We start from the raw sequence: 19,214 nt of genomic DNA, 5'->3' as shown, positions 1-19,214 counted from the left end.
AATAGTACTTATAAAGATAGTTAGAAATTATGTATAAATAAGATTCTCACATTAACTTAAGAAATTAAACTCATGCAGTTCTGTACTGAACTAAGACATTTAAATTAACATTTTCTAATTTTATAATATATAATGAAAAAAATCAAAATAATAATAATACTAAGAAGAAAAACACAAAGAGAGAGGAAGTAGGTGCTAGAGAAGAAAGGGACACTTTATGAAGGATGGTTCTGTGTCTGTCATCCCCGTTGTCTGACTGAACTTTTGTCAACGGTATTAATAAAATTGGAACGGAATGGAATTAGTCATCCAGTTCATAACTCAAGCCGGTTTCTTCAAAACTTGCTGCTCTTTCCTGCCCCACTTTCCCTTCTTCCCTTCACTATATATACATCCATATATTGATCACACTAACATCCATAATTATATTCATCCTTATTTTTCAGTTTCTCTCCTTCTAAGCCTCATTATCTCTCAACCAAGGTAGTTCATAGCAGCTCAATTTAATCTCTTCTTTCTAACTTTTCCAATGAAAGAGAAGTGCACATTTTTATCTCTTTTCTCCCGACACACAAAGTCACAGACACAATATGTGTATAAATTATACATATAGTCTGGTTGAATACAAACTTAGAAAAACTTCAGAATTTCTTAACCAAAATTAAAGATCTTTCTTGAATAGAAATTTTTTTAAAAATACTTTAAAGTTTGAACGTTGTTATTGTGAGTAGTTAATTACATAAAATTAAGCATAGTTTATTTATTTTATTTCTCTCTATGTGTTATACATATGCATGTTCTAATATGATTTACTTGCACATGTTACTTTACATTTTGCAGAGCCTATGTCTCCTGCAATGGCACTAAACGAGCAAAAGAGCAAGGATGATATAGCAGAAAGTCAATATCAGAAAGGAGTGAAGCATCTGTGTGAGAAAGGCCATCTTCACGAGGTTCCTAAGAAGTACATACTTCCTGCTTCCGAGAGACCCACAAAGAGTGTGGAAGATCCAAATGTTGCAAAGCAAAACCTTCAATTACCCATCATTGATTATGCCGAATTGCTTGGTCCAAATAGGCCACAAGTCCTAAAATCCCTAGCCAATGCTTGTCAACAGTATGGATTTTTCCAGGTAATAATTAATTAAGTCTTTGGTGCATGGACCATTAATATTGCCCTTATCTTTTTGTTCTATTTTTATTTTAAAACGTGTAAATTATAAAATAAAATTCTCATGTTATATTCTGTTTATAACACATTCACTGATGCTACCTATTTTAGTATATGATATGATACGAATCCATGGAGCCTCCCTCATGCATGAATCATGAAAGTTAATTAATTAATTATAATTGTGTTATTATGCATAGAAAGAACCTTAGATTTTGAGGAAAATGATTAATTAGAATGCGATGTGATTGAAGTAGTTTGTTGTGTTGGATTGATGCAGCTGGTAAATCCTTGCATCTCGGATGATGCTGTAAGGAGCATGATAGATGTGAGTGGGAGGTTCTTCGATCTGCCTCTGGAAGAGAGAGCTAAGTACATGACAACTGATATGCGAGCACCGGTTCGATGTGGGACCAGCTTCAGCCAAACCAAGGACACTGTGTTGTGTTGGAGGGATTTCTTGAAGATCTTGTGTCATCCCTTGCCAGATTTCTTGCCCCATTGGCCTACTTCCCCAGTGGACTTTCGGTGAGTACACGCTAGCAGCAAAGCTTATAGTATGAATATTGTATAACAGCAACAATTTTGGTTTTCATTTCACTAATTATAGAGGAATGCTGTTTTCATTTAAATATATAACAATAATTTTTACAATAAAAAGTAAGAAAAAAGTTAAATTAATGATGTAATAGATATAAACAAAAGAGGAAAAAGTAATGTGATAATAACGTCAATATTTTAATTACAACTTGTCATATGCAAGTGCAGGCTTTCATATTTTTTTATTTTAAACCAGGAAAGTGGTGGCCACCTACGCAGAAGAAACCAAACACTTGTTCCTGGTGGTAATGGAAGCCATCCTAGAGAGCTTAGGAATCATGGAAACAAAGCAAGAACTAGAAGAGTTTGGCAATGGGAGCCAGATGATGGTGGCAAATTTCTACCCACCATGCCCTCAACCTGACCTTACCTTAGGTATGCCTCCTCACTCTGACTATGGCTTCCTCACACTTCTCCTTCAAGACGAGGTTGAAGGCTTGCAAATCTTATACCAAGACAAATGGGTTACCGTTCAACCCATTCCCAACGCCTTCGTTATCAATGTTGGTGATCACTTAGAGGTATATACAAAATAAAATCCTTCATTTTCAACAATTATATATAGTCACATGCATTATAAGGAGAACTTGGCCCTCCATGGCTATCTTATCTGGCTCGAATAGGAATAGGAATATCTTAATGAAGAATACTTGTACATTTTATATCTATACAAGAGAATTTAATGCTAAATCATATATATTTGTGGTTTGTATATATTGTGCTGATTTTCATTTTCTTGGTCTGAATTAATTATCAGATATATAGCAATGGAAAATACAAGAGTGTATTGCATAGAGTTCTGGTGAATGAATTTAAGAGTAGGGTGTCGGTGGCTTCGCTGCATAGCCTTCCCTTCAACTGCACGGTGAAACCGTCGCCAAAACTCGTCGACGAAGCGAATCCGAAGCGTTACATGGACACAGATTTTGGGAGCTTTCTTGCGTACGTATCCAGCAGAGAGTCCAATAAGAAGGATTTTCTGGAGTCTAGAAAGTTGAAATATTGATGATATATATCCATAATTAGAAAGCAAAATAAAGAAACAAGAATTACGGATATTAATTTGAGGGAGACAATATGTAGCATCAATCATGCTTGGAATTTAATTTGAGTGTCTCTCATAAATATCTGTCTTGCTGTCTCCTTGTGTTACTGTAATGGGTGTGAACATTGATCACTCGCTGATCTACGTACGTTTGAGTTGTAGAAGAAAATTTTGGCAATTGTGATTATGGTAATATGCGGTGATATTCTCAATAGTTTTTTATTTTATTTTAAATTATGTTATATATATATATAATTAGTTATTTTTTAGTATATTTTTTTTAATACATTCTTTTCAGTTCACAATATTTGATCGGAGACTAAATTCATTTTCACTATATGTAGTATTGTAAGATGATATTTATTTGTTTAAATACTACTAATTTTTTCAAGACTTTCATAGGATATTGTGAGTTTTTACTTTTGTAATATTCTACAAAAACATTAAAAACAGGATATTTAGAGCTAAACATTTCCTGCCGTGATTATATAGGTTAACACATATAATTAAACTTTATAAGTTTAATAAAGAATAGTTATTAAAATTTAATCAATCTAAATATCACAAATCTCTAAAAGAATAAAAGTATTGTTAATAAACAGGAACTATAATCTAGAATTTTTGTAACGATCCGATATATGTAACTATATTTTTCAATTGAACAACTAAGTAGTGAAAATTAATAAATAAGTTAATTATACTAGAATTATCATATAACAATATTTATATATTCATGCAACAAATATATGTATAGAATGTATAAAACATATAACATTTTTTGTCAATTTAATTTGAAAACATAAAATCTATTATGAGATTAGAATAAAATCATGTACATATATATAAATATACATTTAATATAAAGTACCAAAAACATAAAGATCCTAACACCATTCAAACAACTACAAAACAAAAGTTGCCTCAAAACAACAATAACCAAAACACTCTCATCTCTAACATGACATTTGAACCTGCTCTCGTCCTCTGGCCTGAACCTGCCTTACTCTCATAATAAAATAATCATCATAGTCTAACAACAAGAAAAATAAAGATAAATTCATACATAAGAAAATAACACAATAAGAAAGCAGTAAACTAACTATACAAGTAACTTCAACATCTAAACAACAGGGAGGGCTGGGAATAAAAGATATCAAAGCATTCAACATTGCACTTTTGGAGAAATGGAGATGGAACCTATTCCATCAACCCAATTATTTGTGGGTAAGGGTCCTATGCTCAAAATATGGTGGCTTTCAAAACCTATGTGCACAAAATGCAATAAGAAAAGATTCTGTATGGTGGAAAAATTTATTGAAGGCATGTGGTGGGCTTGAATTAGATGAATGGTTTGGTCGTCAGTTGGAGTGGAAAGTGAATAGTGGCAGATCAGTCAGATTCTGGTTGGATAATTGGAGAGGTTGTGCACCTCTTGCTGTTACATTCCCATCTCTGTTTGTTTTATCTGAACAAGAACATGATATGATTTCGGATATGGGAAGTTTAAGGGATGGAAAATGGTCGTGGAACTTAAGGTGGAACACAAACAGAAACGAAAGGGATACCAACCTGGAAATTCAATTAAGACAGATGATAGGGGAGTGGAGTTCACCAATTAATATGCCAGATATGTGGATTTGGAAATCAGAGATTTCAGGTTTGTTTTCGGTGAAAACGGCATATAGAGTGCTACAGTCAGAGAATTTAATTGGGGAAGAAAATTCGGTGTTTAAGTGGTTGTGGTCCATAAAGGCTCCACCAAAGGCGTTGATATTTCTATGGAGAGTTATCAATGGTGCCATCCCTACAGTGGACAACCTATTGAAGAGGAATATAACCTTATCAAATCAACAATCACTTTGTGTACTTTGCAAATCGGACAGGGAATCTGCTTCCCATTTATTTTGTTCGTGCCCAGTGGTTCATAAGGTTTGGAAGATTTGCCTTGGTTGGATAAATTGCCCGTCTCCGATCCCACAGCAGGTGGGTCAGTTTTTAAATTTCGTTCCAGCACCTCTAACAAGGTCTTCACAAATTGATGCATGGAGATCATTGTGGTTGGCAACCATCAGAACTGTGTGGTTACATAGAAATAAGGTCATTTTTCAAGGAGCTCCGTTCAATCAGGATCAAGTAACCAAAGACATTTTGTGCACATCTTGGCAGTGGCTGGATTCATTTACCAATCATTTTAAGGTGCCTTTTTCTTTATGGATCACTAATCCTGGCTTAGGAGTCATGATGCAGTGAAATTGAATATAAACTTGTATATTGATTTGATTAAAATGTAATTTGGTCCATATGGGTTAAATTACACTTAATCAGCACATTGTAAATATAGGGTTGAGGCACCCCTAGTGCCACAAATTAAATGAAATTTGTTGTTTCAAAAAAAAAAAAAAACAAGTAACTTCAGCAATACAACTCAACCACAACTTGAGCTTAACTCAACAACACATGTCATCATTTAAACATAAGCATTCAACTTGACAACATGGTAACCTCCCAACTTACAACATTGATTATCAACATAATTCTTTATCAACCCAACAACTAAACAACACCACAACACAACTATCACAACACAACAACAATATGCATTGTCATGCATTTTAACAAAGAAATTTCTGATAACATAAGTAAACAATTTAAGTGGTTTGACTTTATCAAACTAACTTAACAATGTGATTTATTTTATGCTTTTTAGATCAACAACATTTGATAATATCAATTCACAACATAATATGATTTCTCGAATTTACTTGGATGTGAGTCTATCACGATATTAGTATGCATCAACCAAACTTATATGAAATTAACCTACTGATTACCCTCCATATACTGCCTACCTTTTTAGTAATCAGTTAAGGATTTTATTCCTCGACTTTATACCTTATTCAATTGGACATTTCTAACATAGTATGACTTAGTCTGACTCCATACAATATTAACTAAGGACTTATATGAGATTCAACACTCCACTTCAAAAGATAATTATACCCAAAAAGAAATTTCAACAATTTGACTGTCAGAGTACCACAATACATATCTACACAATATTTTAAGAGTTAATCATCTATACACTGTCAGTATAAAGTTTTTTATACTAGCAACCAATCATATTTTTTAAAATTGCTTATTTTATTATTATTTCATTAAATAAGCAACTGACATGACACTATTAAAATATATGATTAGTTGTCAATGTAAAAAAACTTTACAATGACAGTGTATAAGCGATTAACTCATATTTCAACTTTAAAAATAAAACCTCTAATTTAGTCTTAAATTCATAACACAACTTCATACAACAACAAGCCATCATGAGTTAAGTCGGGTTGCTCACCTCGTTTTTCCATAGGCTAAACTGCTGGGCAAACCGAAACGGGGTGCGGCGGCCCAATGATAAATGAGACATTTCATGTTGAACAAGTAAATTAACATCGTAAGTATTGGTCTTACAATCTTGGATTCGGTAAAGAGCAAAACATGTACGGCTTCTCAAACGTAATAGTTCTGTACCAGCCACCCTTTGTTTGTCCGTATTTGTGTTGTGTACGTATATGAAGAGTAAGTTTGTTCACCATTCCAAGTCATGTGATGTGAAGTTGTTTTATTTTTTATTTTTCTTTTGGGGTACCCAAGTCATGTGAAGCTAAACACTTTAACTACTACTCTCTTGACTTCAATATGCTACGCAAGAATTATGAAGTGTCTTTTACGCCATCGCATTCATACGGTAATTATGTGAAAATTTCTACCGTCAAATACTAGGATATTTAAAGTTTTCAGCACATCAATTAAAAATAAGAAAATTCAGAAATATAGAAATTTAAATAACATTTCCGTCATGAACATGAGCAGCCAATGCATTAGATTATCTTAAATCTATTTAGACTTTTTTTTCCCAAATAATTGTCAAATTAAATCATATACCTCCCTCATCGTCATACGATTTAAACCCAATATATTTTAAATTCAATTATTTAAACATAAAAAATTGACACCGTATTTAACATTATATATAATTATTTTTATTTTTTTATACACACGCATCTTAAATATCTTTTTAAAAGGAAAAACAAATACTATTATCTTGGAAAAAGAAAACAGAGAATTGAGAAGAGTTCTTCTTATTATGTTGGAATGAGTACAAAAAATGTATTTATACTATGGAAAACAGCAGAAAGATAAAAAAAAAATCATAACAGAAAAACTAATTGATTATAACAACTAAGTATTAGATTAAACTGATTAAAAAAAAGTTTGATATAAAAATATCAGCTAACAGAAACCAAACTTAGTAAGGTATACCAGAGTTTGGAAACCAGTGATAAAAATAAAAAGGTAACAAATTTAAAACCAAAAACAACTAAATTGTTGCTATAATTCAACAAAATAGATACCCAAACTATTTTGCTGAATTGGCAGCAATTTAGTTGTTTGGGTAATATATCTCACTTTGATGTGAACTATTATTCTTTTTTTTTTTTTTTTCATCTTTGCCTGAATTACATAAATTATGACTAATTCCTGTGTGCTAGCTAGCTCTTGAATTTTTCTAGCACCAAAAGTTTAATGTGCTTTGCGGTCCCATGAAAACATTCACAAGAATCACGACCATTCGGTTCCAGATGAGAACTTTCTTATGCGTATAAGATTTTTCAATAGATAAGATCATGTATATTAAAAATCAAAGAAAGAGGAATATTATGCATGCAAGCCAAACAAAATAAAAAAGAATATTCTTTTCCTAGATGCCTCACATTACAGGGCTAGCTTGGCATGAAAAAATTATACCATCCACATATGATTAAATGGAAATTCATGTTCGTCAGTCCAAAGCACGTCAATTTTCCTCTTGCGGGAATATGTGCATTCTTAATTTTTATATAATCATGTACTTCTTCAAATTTATATAATTGTGTGATATACATCTCCCCTGCTATACAATAGCTACAATGATTAACTGGAATTGTTGATACTTCTCTTTTTAATATTGTTTAGACATGTACTCTACTTTCTCGTAGGTGAGAGGCTATTTTCTCAAACTACATTCATGCGTCAAAATAAGGATACCACTCTTAATGAATTTATTTTTTCATATACATAATTTTTTTATACATATATATCAAATTTATATTTAAGGCTCTATATACTTCATCCAAAGATTGCAATTATTGAAGATTAATAAGTCGTGCATTCTTGGCTTTAATAATTTACAGGAAGTTAAGGATGGATATATAACTAGGGTTGAAATTTTATTTTCAAATAAATGATTTAATCATGCAGAGATCATATATGGTAAAGATGTAAAGTCTGATTGATTTAGTCTATCAACAGATTGTATAATATAACTATAAAAAAAAATATTACATACAATATGACATATAAAAAATGTCATTATTGATATAATTTATGTAATTATATATAAATATATTTAACATATATTCATACATAATTTTGATATTAATTTTGAATGAGATTCAACAATATATTTTGTAACTCATTATAGTTTACATATACACTCTTTTAACAATATATCAATTTATATTATATATATAATATAGATAAAAATAATTTTTAGTAATAAATATTATATTATTATAAGTTGTATGTTACTACATGACAATTGTTTTAGTAAGCAGAACTATTGTAATATATATATATATTATTATTATTATTATTATTTATTTATTTATTAAGAATATACCATTGCTGTAACCTTTGTTCTACTATATTAATAAATTCCCTTGCTTACAGGGATGAGAAGAAATAAAGAGAGGTGTGAACTGTGAAGTGAGTGCGTTAAAAAAATGTCAACTCCTTACAATAATTTTTTAAATTATCTTAGATCATATGGCCAAGGTTTGAATCGAATAATCAATGTAAATCAACAACTGATCGAAATGAACCTACTATTGTTTGTTGGTATGCATGGTTCACAAAAATAGGTATGCAAAAATAAGTATTGCTCTCTTAAGACATTTTTTTTTAATGAAGGTTAATTGAAAGTTATAAGAGATAAAATAAATTAAAAAAATGTACTAATTTTATTATTTTACCCTTCTATATTTTATCATTTTTATTCCTTTAATACTAAACACACAAGAAGTTAGTGAGATAATAAACACATAACTTGATATAGTTCTAACTCCCTAATAGAGAGAGAAATAGGGGTAATCGTCGTCATTATTGTTCTTGAGACTGTGAGAAACGAATTCGTTTAGCTATGTTTTATCCATTGGAATTTTATTCAAAGAAGTTTATAGGGCTGGATAGTCAACTTCAAACTTTTATTATAAATGTTGACTCTTATAATAAATTTTTTTTAAGTGAAATGAGATTGTCAGTCTTTCTACATATTGCATATCCAATAATATATTTACTTTAAAAGTTAGCTTTGTTTTTGCTCGTACCAACTACAACAATTAAAAGATTTTTCTTTGCAACGATTTTTGTGAATAATGAAACGCAAAGTTACACGAGAGATGACTTAATATATATATATATATATATATATATATATATATATATATATATTAATTCATGTAGAGTTATGTCTAATTTTTGGGAATTATTAAAGGAATATCAGCTTCATATTTTATTTTTATTTTATTGCTAATGTTTCCCATCTTTGAGAACTAACTTCATGATTAATTAAATTTAACATTAAATTTTTCTGTAGAAATTAGTAGCTATATTTTTAATTCAACTTCGGTGCCAACTGCCAATAACTCGACACGAGGGTTAGGTTGTTTGACTACGGGCTCTAGTAGGTGTTTCCTCGTAGCACCCCACCCTACACTGACAAAAATCTAGTGCTGTATATTTTGGAGTACCACCAGACCCTACCATTCAAGCACCAAACGCTAGAAGTCACAACACTCTACACTAAAACTTTTTTCGAGGCTTTGGTAAGCAAATGCCAAGTGCTAACATTGTAGGCTTAGGTTTTCATTCGAATCTTTTGACCAAAAGTAGGAGACTCACACATTAGAAAACAAAAGATCATTGAGCTTTTTAACATTTTTGAAGTTGGAGGCTTTGGAAAAAGATTTAATTAGCAGTCTGTCTTTATATTTTCTTGTTTCATTTATGTTATAGCATGTGTAACTAGACACTCTTTGACTAGGGTTAATGAACCTGAATTATTAGATTCTTGTGATTTGATTTTCTTATTTTTTTTTAATACAAGTTTATTATTATTATTTTTTCATTAGATGTTCTACGAGTTTCTTTAGTTAATTGCTATTAAAATTGATATTTAAGGTTTGCATTAGAACTGAGATTGATTACTATAATTTTGGTGCTTCTAGGAACATAGGAGGTTGGGGACGACGGGAGTGGATGAGTACGTGCAGCAAAACTGGTACAACTGGCCTTTTTTTTTTTTTTTTTTTTTTTTTTTTTTACACATATATATCTTAGAAATTTATGCTAAATTATATTTTTTACCATTTATTTTATTTTTAAAAGTTTTTTTTAGTCCTTTATCTTTTAAAACATTTACTTTACTCTTTTATCTCATAAATTTGAATCAAACACAACTAAAGTTTAAATAAAAAAATTTCATAAATATGGTGAAAATTCTATAAACATAAGTTCAAAAAGTAATTGAAAAATTAAAAAATCTAATTTTATATTTTTTCCATCTGTTTACAGGATATATTTACATGCAATTTTTACAACGTTTATAACTCTTTTAGATTCAAACGAAAATTGACTTTCATGCTTTTCATATAGATAAATTTATTATTACAAGTTTTATATTTTGAATCAATCAAAGATTAATTTAAAATTATGTCATAAAATTGAAAATAATTAATTTTATAAAATGACTAAATTGATCCAAATATAATAGATAAATGATCAAAATAAATATTTTAACATATAAAATATCAAAATAAATTTAAAAAATAAAATAAAAGACTAAATATAATTTAATATAAAATTTTAATCAATATGAAAATTGATTTATATTTTACATATCCATAATATTTATAATGATAATACAACTAACATAAAACGTTCATTTGAATCAATATAATTAATTAAGTGTATTCAACTCACGTCACTTTTCTTATTTAGTGGATAACCCTTCTTTCCACTAAGAACTAGTTGAGTAGTTCCTATTAATTATAACTACTTGTGATTTGAACTTTTGCTACTAGTAATCTCAACATCTGATTTTACCATAAAAAAAAAGTCTCTTTGATGAAATAATCAACTCTCTCTCACACACACACACACATATATATATATATATATATATATATAAAAGAATTGGAAAGCTAAAAGTTAAGAACAAATCTAATTGATGTTAAAAAAAATGGATGTAGGGGTTGCTAAATACTAACTTTAAATAGGGAAATACAACGTGTAAGCAAAGCGTGTTGTTATTGGTGTAAGACTAGAAAAAGTAACTCCATGCATGGTGCTTTGAAAGTCCAACTCGATCTAAACTTGTGAAGTGGAAAGAGATATTTTAAGCCGCCGCAAGCAGGTCTCGGTTAAATCCATATCCATGCAGTAACGAAGATGCATGCGCATACCTTGACCTTGATGGGATTGGTAGGAATTAATAACTATGACTATATCTATATCTGCCAAATTGACTTGACCAAGCTATTGCCATGCCCACATGCAGGTCTTTCACATAATTGACTTTATTTTAAATTCTACATCTATATCACATTATACTTCATTCTACATTATCATACTATTTTCCGACGTGGCATGATCTCATCCTCTAAATATTTTACGAGTTGACTTCACCTGCTTGTTCGTTGATATGGATCCTACCAATAAAAAATCATCAAGTATCCACGCAAGGGCTGGCAAAGAGCTTTCATATATTTAGCAATATTTTCTGAAAATAAATTAAAATACAGTTTAATTCAAATACATTTTACACGGTTAATTAAAAATAATTTAAATGTGTTTTTTTAAATTAATTACTTGAGAAATATACAATATATTTCTAATTAAATTTTATTCACAATAATACAACGGCTTTACATTGCACAGGACTTAAGTTATAGTTTGATATATTTCTTTAATATAGTTTAATTGTATTAATTGAGTTAATGACAGTTATGAGAACGTTATTTGATTTTTAAAACTAACAGTACTAATTAAAAAAATGCTAAAATGTATGACCTTTTTTTTTGTATAACTACTTATAAAAATGACAAAAAAAAAGTTTTGTTACATTTTATTAGTTGACTTTTACTTTATAATTATTTTTTCTGTTCTGTCTTAATTTGTTATTCAACGTTTATATTGTATAGCTTTCATATAATAATTCCATATCAAATAGCGCTATGATTTTATTAAATAAAGAAAAAGAGTGTGTAGTCTTTTTAAACTTTATTTGATTATAAATCACCATCATGAACTTTAATTAGTATACTATGTTCAACAACCACTGATAAATAAAAAAAATACTATGTTTAACAACCATTGAATAGTGACATGGAGAAATCAAAGCTTTTCATTAGTTATGGTAAGATATCAACTGTCATTAATTAACTTATTTCTTTTAATATTACTGTTCTTACCGGAAATCTGCCGTAGAGGTGATCCGCCGAGTAAGATTGGTGAGCCTCTTTCATGGTACGCTTGTTGCTCCAAGATGGGGGTGGTACCTGCAAAAGAGACTCTGATGCTAAAGTTAGTGTTTGTGGGTGTATGAGTCTCGTATAAGTAATGCACGTACCTTTGTGTGTATTAGGGTTTTGTTGGGCCTTGGGCCCGAGAGATCAGTTATGATCTGATTAGGATGACGAGCTAACGTCACACAGCACGTGTCCGAGGTCGTCCTGCGCTGTGGTGCCGAGCTCGGAGCTCGGTTTCGTAGTACGGATAGTACACTAGCCCCCCGAGCTTCGAAGACCGTAGGTCGAGGAGTTAAGACCGAGCTCGTCAGGGGGCAGTGACCTTTCACGTATGCTTGCCTGTCAAGATGCCATGTGTTGCAACTGTCGCCTCGTTCTCGAGAACGTGCAGGCGGCGTGGTAACAAGATTGTATTTTTATCTATTTGATGACGTTGCCTCTTTGGGCCGATGTGGTATTCCGATGTCCATGTTTCATAGCCGAGCTGAGGAACTCGGCAATGATGAATTTACTGCTTGGTCAGGCTGGTAAACCTTTGATTGAGTCAATAGATTGGTGAGGGACAAGTCAGCAACTTGGCTGACCAGTACACTTGCCCCCCAAGCACCGAGTGATGTAAGAGCGAAGAGGCTTCTGAGGAGCTCCTAAATTTGTTGTTTGAAGGTTCGAGCTCGACCTTGGTTAAGAAAATGTGATCTCAAGGTTTGGACTCGACCTTGGCATATCAAGGTTCGAACTCAACCTTGGTTAAGAAAATATGATCTCAAGGTTCGGACTCGACCTTGGCATATCAAGGTTCGAACTCGACCTTGGTTAAGAAAATATAGTCTCAAGGTTCGGACTCGACCTTGGCATAACAAGGTTCGAATTCGACCTTGGTTAAGAAAATATGATCTCAAGGTTCAGACTCGACCTTGACATATCAAGGTTCGAACTCGACCTTGGTTAAGAAAATGTTGTCTCAAGGTTCGGATCGACTTGGCATAACAAGGTTCGAATTCGACCTTGGTTAAGAAAATATGATCTTAAGGTTCGGACTCGACCTTGGCATATCAAGGTTCGAACTCGACCTTGGTTAAGAAAATATGATCTTAAGGTTCGAACTCGACCTTGGCATATCAAGGTTCAATCTCGACCTTGGTTAAGAAAATATGATCTCAAGGTTCGGACTCGACCTTGGCATATCAAGGTTCGAACTCGACCTTGGTTAAGAAAATATGATCTTAAGGTTCGGACTCGACCTTGGCATATCAAGGTTCGAACTCGACCTTGGCATAACAAGGTTCGAACTCGACCTTGGTTAAGAAAATATGATCTCAAGGTTCGGACTCGACCTTGGCATAACAAGGTTCGAATTCGACCTTGGTTAAGAAAATATGATCTCAAGGTTTGGACTCGACCTTGGCATATCAAGGTTCGAACTCGACCTTGGTTAAGAAAATATGATCTCAAGGTTCGGACTCGACCTTGACATATCAAGGTTCGAACTCGACCTTGGTTAAGAAAATGTAGTCTCAAGGTTCAGACTCGACCTTGGCAAGTCGTCATGGTTAATGTGCCAATACCGAAAATGTATGGGAATGGAGTTGCTTTGTTGATTTATTTCTAAGGTGTGCCTCGTTAAAACCTTCCTTGGCCAAAAACCCTTTTCTTTAGTGGGAAAAAAGGCTAAGGAGGAAAAAAGAGTACATCACCTGAATTTACAAGTTAAGAGAAATAAAATTTGAGGTGGGTGGAATTTCAAGTTCCAAATTTTCCTTTGGGGGGGTCTGTTCTTGCTTCTCCCCGTAATCGCCAAACACGGTTGCCAACTTTAAATGTTCGTGGCCTGACCTTGGTCTTGCTTTCCCTGTGGTTTGTCGCGAATTGCCTTGCGGAACTCGGCATGATCCTCCATCTGGATGTACCCAGCAGCGCGAGCTCGGAGCTCGTCCATGTCGGGAGGAGGTCGTCGGCAAAGGCTATCGATTATCGATGAAAGGTCCTGGCTTCAACGCCATGAGCATGGAGTGCAGTGCGACCTCGGGATTCAGATTTCGGATCTTTACCGAGATGGCGGCGAATCGTTCCATGAACGTCCGGAGTGGCTCGTCGTCACTCTGTCTGAGACTGGCCAGGGCAGCTGATGTTATGTGATGAGGTCGGCTCGTCGCATATTGTGCTGTGAACCGTCTGACCAGGGTGCCGAAGCTGTCAATTGACTCGGCAGGTAGCTGGGTGTACCAGTTGAGCGTGGCCCCTTTGAGCGAGGTCGGAAAAACCCTACACAATATAGCATCATTGTTAGTGTAGAGGTTTACCTGTGTCGTATATAAGTCGATGTGCTCGTCGGGGTCCGTCGTGCCATCATAGCGATCGAGGTGGAGAGGCTTCCAACCCTGAGGGAGTGGTATCTCCATGATGCCATCCACAAAGGGATGACGGCGGAAGGTTGCTTGACCCCTTGTGACATGAGTAGGGGCTTTGCTGACTTCATGGACCGACTTGTTCGTCGGAACATGAGACCGGTGCGTGGCAGGTCGTGGAGTCGGTGCCCTAGTCGCAGTTCGGGGCTGAGAGACCGAGTGCCCTTCTTCCTCGTAGAGGTTGCTCGCCTCAGGAGGATGATCAGAGGGGCACCGAGGGAGCTGGGCGCGAATCCGCTCGTTTTCAGCGCGTAGCGCCGCTAGATCAGCTTCATTGGTGGTTCGCATCGCCGCTAGGTCAGTTTCGTGCTGGGCACGCATGTTTCGCAGATCGGCGTCGTGTTGCTGCCGCATCTGTTCGACCTGGTCAATCAATTTCCTCAATGTGGCTTCGTTGTCCATGGTAGTTGAGTGATTTGCGTCGTCTGTTGCGCGTCTGCTATAGCTTCTGGTGAATACCATAAACATGGCCGATAAGAGCTATCTTGATCGGCCCCACGGTGGGCGCCAAATGTTCTTACCGGAAATCTGCCGTAGAGGTGATCCGCCGAGTAAGATTGGTGAGCCTCCTTCACGGGTACGCTTGTTGCTCCAAGATGGGGGTGATACCTGCAAAAGAGACTCCGATGCTAAAGTTAGTGTTTGTGGGTGTATGAGTCTCATATAAGTAATGCACGTACCTTTGTGTGTATTAGGATTTTGTTGGGCCTTTGGCCCGAGATCAGTTATGATCTGATTAGGATGACGAGCTAACATCACACATCGCGTGTCCGAGGTCGTCCTGCGCTGTGGTGCCGTGCTCGGAGCTCGACTTCGCAGTACGGATAGTACAATTACTTTTATTAATTTTCATACAAATATAGATAATTTCAATTAGCCTTCTAGGTGGTGTTTGACTGTTTGCTTTTGAAAATGTAGGAACATATATAGGTGATTTAAGCAGATTATTTACAAGAATATGATACTTATTTTTAAAAGAGAAACTATATACTTATATAATTCCGTAGTACAAAATATTGTATGAAAAATATGACAAGAAGAGAGAAAAAAACATGTTTGAAGATACTTAATATTATAAAAAAAAAGTGATACTATATATTTTTTTGATCAGCAATATTATAAAAAAAATGTATAAATAATATTTTAAAAATTTGTTAACTCCCCGAGCTGAGTGGAAAGTGAATGGTTGGTTTTTTTGAGTGGAAAGTGAATGGTTGTTTTTTTGAGTCCCGCTAATTAAATGACTCAAGGCAACTTGCCATTTTCCTTGTCTTATACAAAGAAAAACCACATACATAATTTAAGTAATGTAAATAATGAGTGAGTCAATTTTGTTTAATTTTAAAAATTAAAAGGATGTAATTTGTAATATAAAATTTAGAAGATAAAAATTGCATATTTGTGAAACTATAGAGACAAAAAGTACATTTAAGTCTAAAAAAAAATCTATTTATTAAAATGTAAAATAAAAAAAATTACATTGATATTGGATATCTTTTGGGCCTGTATTCAATCCACTAATTCATTTGATTGTCCGGCCCACTATTTTAATTTTTCACCCAACAAACTATGATGGACACCAACAATTCTTTTTGACGCATTTAAGGGCACGTATATTCGCAAACTGTATAGAGCTAATTAGGAAAAAAAAAAAACTTCATCGAGCTAGCTAGTTTTTTTTAATTAATTAATTAGTTGATTTTTTTTAATAAGGAAATATAATATCTTCCCCACCATATTTTCATCCTTATAGAAATAAAGTAATGTTTTTAATTGCAATTTCATACCTAAAGTAGTATTAATATTGATATTTCATGTGTTCTAAATGAAATGATAAATATGATTCTCAAATATATATATATATATATATATATATATATATATATATGTGTGTGTGTGTGTGATCTAATTAAAGTTTAATATATCATTTAGTTTTTGAATTGTTTTGAAAATTTTTAATTAGGTCTTTAAATTAAAAAACTGTAATCAAGTCTTTCATATTTTAATGTTTTTTTTAGTTTAGTTTTCCAAGTTATAGATTCATTTATTATCTATAAAATTTGATAGAATATTCTTTATATCCTTGTATTTGCTCGACTATATTATATTACTATTTCTTATGGATGAATATTAAGTTTTAATCTCATCTTGTTAAAGTTTTCTATTATATATTCTATAATTTTTATCATTAAGAAGATTACAATAATTTTTTCAGACAAATTAAAACATGTTACATATATAGATGATGATACATAAATTGTATTTTGATGTTGTTGTGTATGTACTAAGAAAAATGTTATGTGATATTTTATGATTTGAATTCTATATATGGACTAACAATGAACAAAATTTTATATTCATACCACATTTTTATATTTAAATATAAAAGATAATAATTTTAATTTATTTTTATTAACATACTACAAAATTATAAAACGATTCTATATATATATATATATATATATTAAAAAAATTAGGCCTCTCTTACACATGAGTTCTGGCCGATTGTACCTCCAAAATATCCCAGGACCGGTCGTGACCTAAAGTAAATATTAAAAGTTTGTTTACATATATAAACTAATTTTTTTAAAATACTCTTTATTTTTAATAGATGAACTCTTTTAAGTTTACATTCAATTAAATTCTGAATTAACTCCACTTCTCGGTTCAAATGGACTATGTCAAGCACTGACTGCATGGTAACGACTAAGAAGAGTGGTTCCTTAGGCCTATTTTTATAAAACATTTTCTATAATCTGACTTAGCTTTTCTGCCGCACAGACAAAAAGAAAAAAAAAACAATTATGATATATTTGGGAGGGATGATTTAATTAGTAAAAAATAAAAAAGAAAGAGAGAAATTATCAAGAAATTTTAAAAAAAAATTGTGTTTAAAAGAGATGATTTAAGTGGATTTATGAAGAAATTGTGATAAGATCTATATAAATTTAATTTCATTTTTTTAAAGGTGAAATTTTTCATAAAAAATGCATAAACAAGACTACTCTTATACTAGTAAAAATATAATTTTTTATATAATAATTTAAATATATAAAATATATTTTTAAAATATTAATTTCTTTCTATTTCTCACTTAATAATAATTACAAATTCCTTACTATTTTTTTTTTATCTATTTCTTATTAAATCAATTCTCAATATTCTCTTTCATTCCCTTCGGATTTTTTTCCTTCTTCCAAACAAATCACTAAAGTCAATTTAACATTATCAGGTGAAAGTATCTTACTGTATTATTTTGGCATCAGAAGATATTCCTCTCTTTGGAAGTTCAAAGGACACCACTGACGTATGCCACTAAGTTCTTTTTTATTTTCCTTTACAAAATGGAATTTCTCTGTTGTGGAAAATGGAAATAAAAAATACGCTTAGCTCAGATAAGCTAATAACTTTTACATGTAATTGGCATCTTTTCTCCCTCGTATTCAAAATATCTTATATCACTTCACCTTTCTTTACTCAAGTGTTCTGTTACTCTGACGAATGTAAGTAAGTAGAAGAATGAAAAGAAAAAAAAAAGTCTGTTGGTGTTCAGAGAGGATTTGGCTCCTTTAAAATCAATAAGAACAAAATTAAAGTGAATAATAATTAATATATCTCTAAAATCAATAGTTGATAACATATTTATAATTCATTATGTACTGTTAACGATGGATATAATTGGTTGGCTTAATGCACTATGGGTTTCATTTATTAGTTCCGGATGATCAATTGATTTGTGATTAAACCCACTTATTTCTTCGCTAATCATGGGGGAGTCTTTCTTAACCCCCTAATTAAGTACTTAATTAAAACTAGTCTCAAAATACTCATGAAGGAGTAAAACCTATTGTCAAGAAATGCATCATGCAATGAAATTGAGAGTTGAGTATATCTAAAGGGGAGCTAAGAATGATTCTGCTGCTGTCATAAAGAATATAAATCACTAAGATATATATAGGGAAAAGGAAAAGGAAGAAAGAGAAAGCCTAATTAAGTACCTAACATTTGAACACAACTAAAACTTTTTCAAAGTTGATATTTTCTTTGGCGCAAATTAACAATAAAATATTGGATGACGCGTGACTGAAGATGTTGCTTTTTTTGTGTCTTTTGGCCATCCCTTGTCTTAACTCTTAACTTCGCTGCACATGCTAGAAAGGAAACAGCAGTTAGTTTCCTTAGGTGCTATTCCCGCTGTTCATCCCTTTTCATTTTTTTTTTAATTTATTTTAATACTACTACAAAGAAAACCTTGCAAGTGTGAAAATATAAAGGGAAAGAAATGAAACTTATACGTCATGAAAATAAGAAAATTTTCAGCTCATTATGTTGTTCCAAGTTTGATAACTAACTATTATTATGTTAACAAATTA

The 19,214-nt window shown here is 32.2% G+C and overlaps 1 protein-coding gene across 1 annotated transcript; it reads left to right on the top strand.

Moving 5' to 3' along the window:
- Positions 1-323: 323 nt before the first annotated feature.
- Positions 324-3,088, top strand: LOC109797815 (putative 2-oxoglutarate-dependent dioxygenase SLC1). The gene is made up of 5 exons (XM_020357959.3): positions 324-483; positions 841-1,133; positions 1,452-1,699; positions 1,968-2,292; positions 2,529-3,088. The coding sequence occupies exons 2-5, from the start codon at positions 846-848 to the stop codon at positions 2,775-2,777; spliced, it is 1,110 nt and encodes a 369-aa protein (XP_020213548.2). The 5' UTR covers positions 324-483; positions 841-845; the 3' UTR covers positions 2,778-3,088.
- The last annotated feature ends 16,126 nt before the right edge of the window (positions 3,089-19,214 follow it).

This window comes from Cajanus cajan, chromosome 6 (genome assembly GCF_000230855.2).
Source record: "Cajanus cajan strain Asha chromosome 6, NIPB_CcT2T_4, whole genome shotgun sequence".
Taxonomy (NCBI): domain Eukaryota; kingdom Viridiplantae; phylum Streptophyta; class Magnoliopsida; order Fabales; family Fabaceae; genus Cajanus; species Cajanus cajan.
Note: the sequence above shows the minus strand (reverse complement) of the source record. Positions and strands in the feature narration are given on the sequence as shown.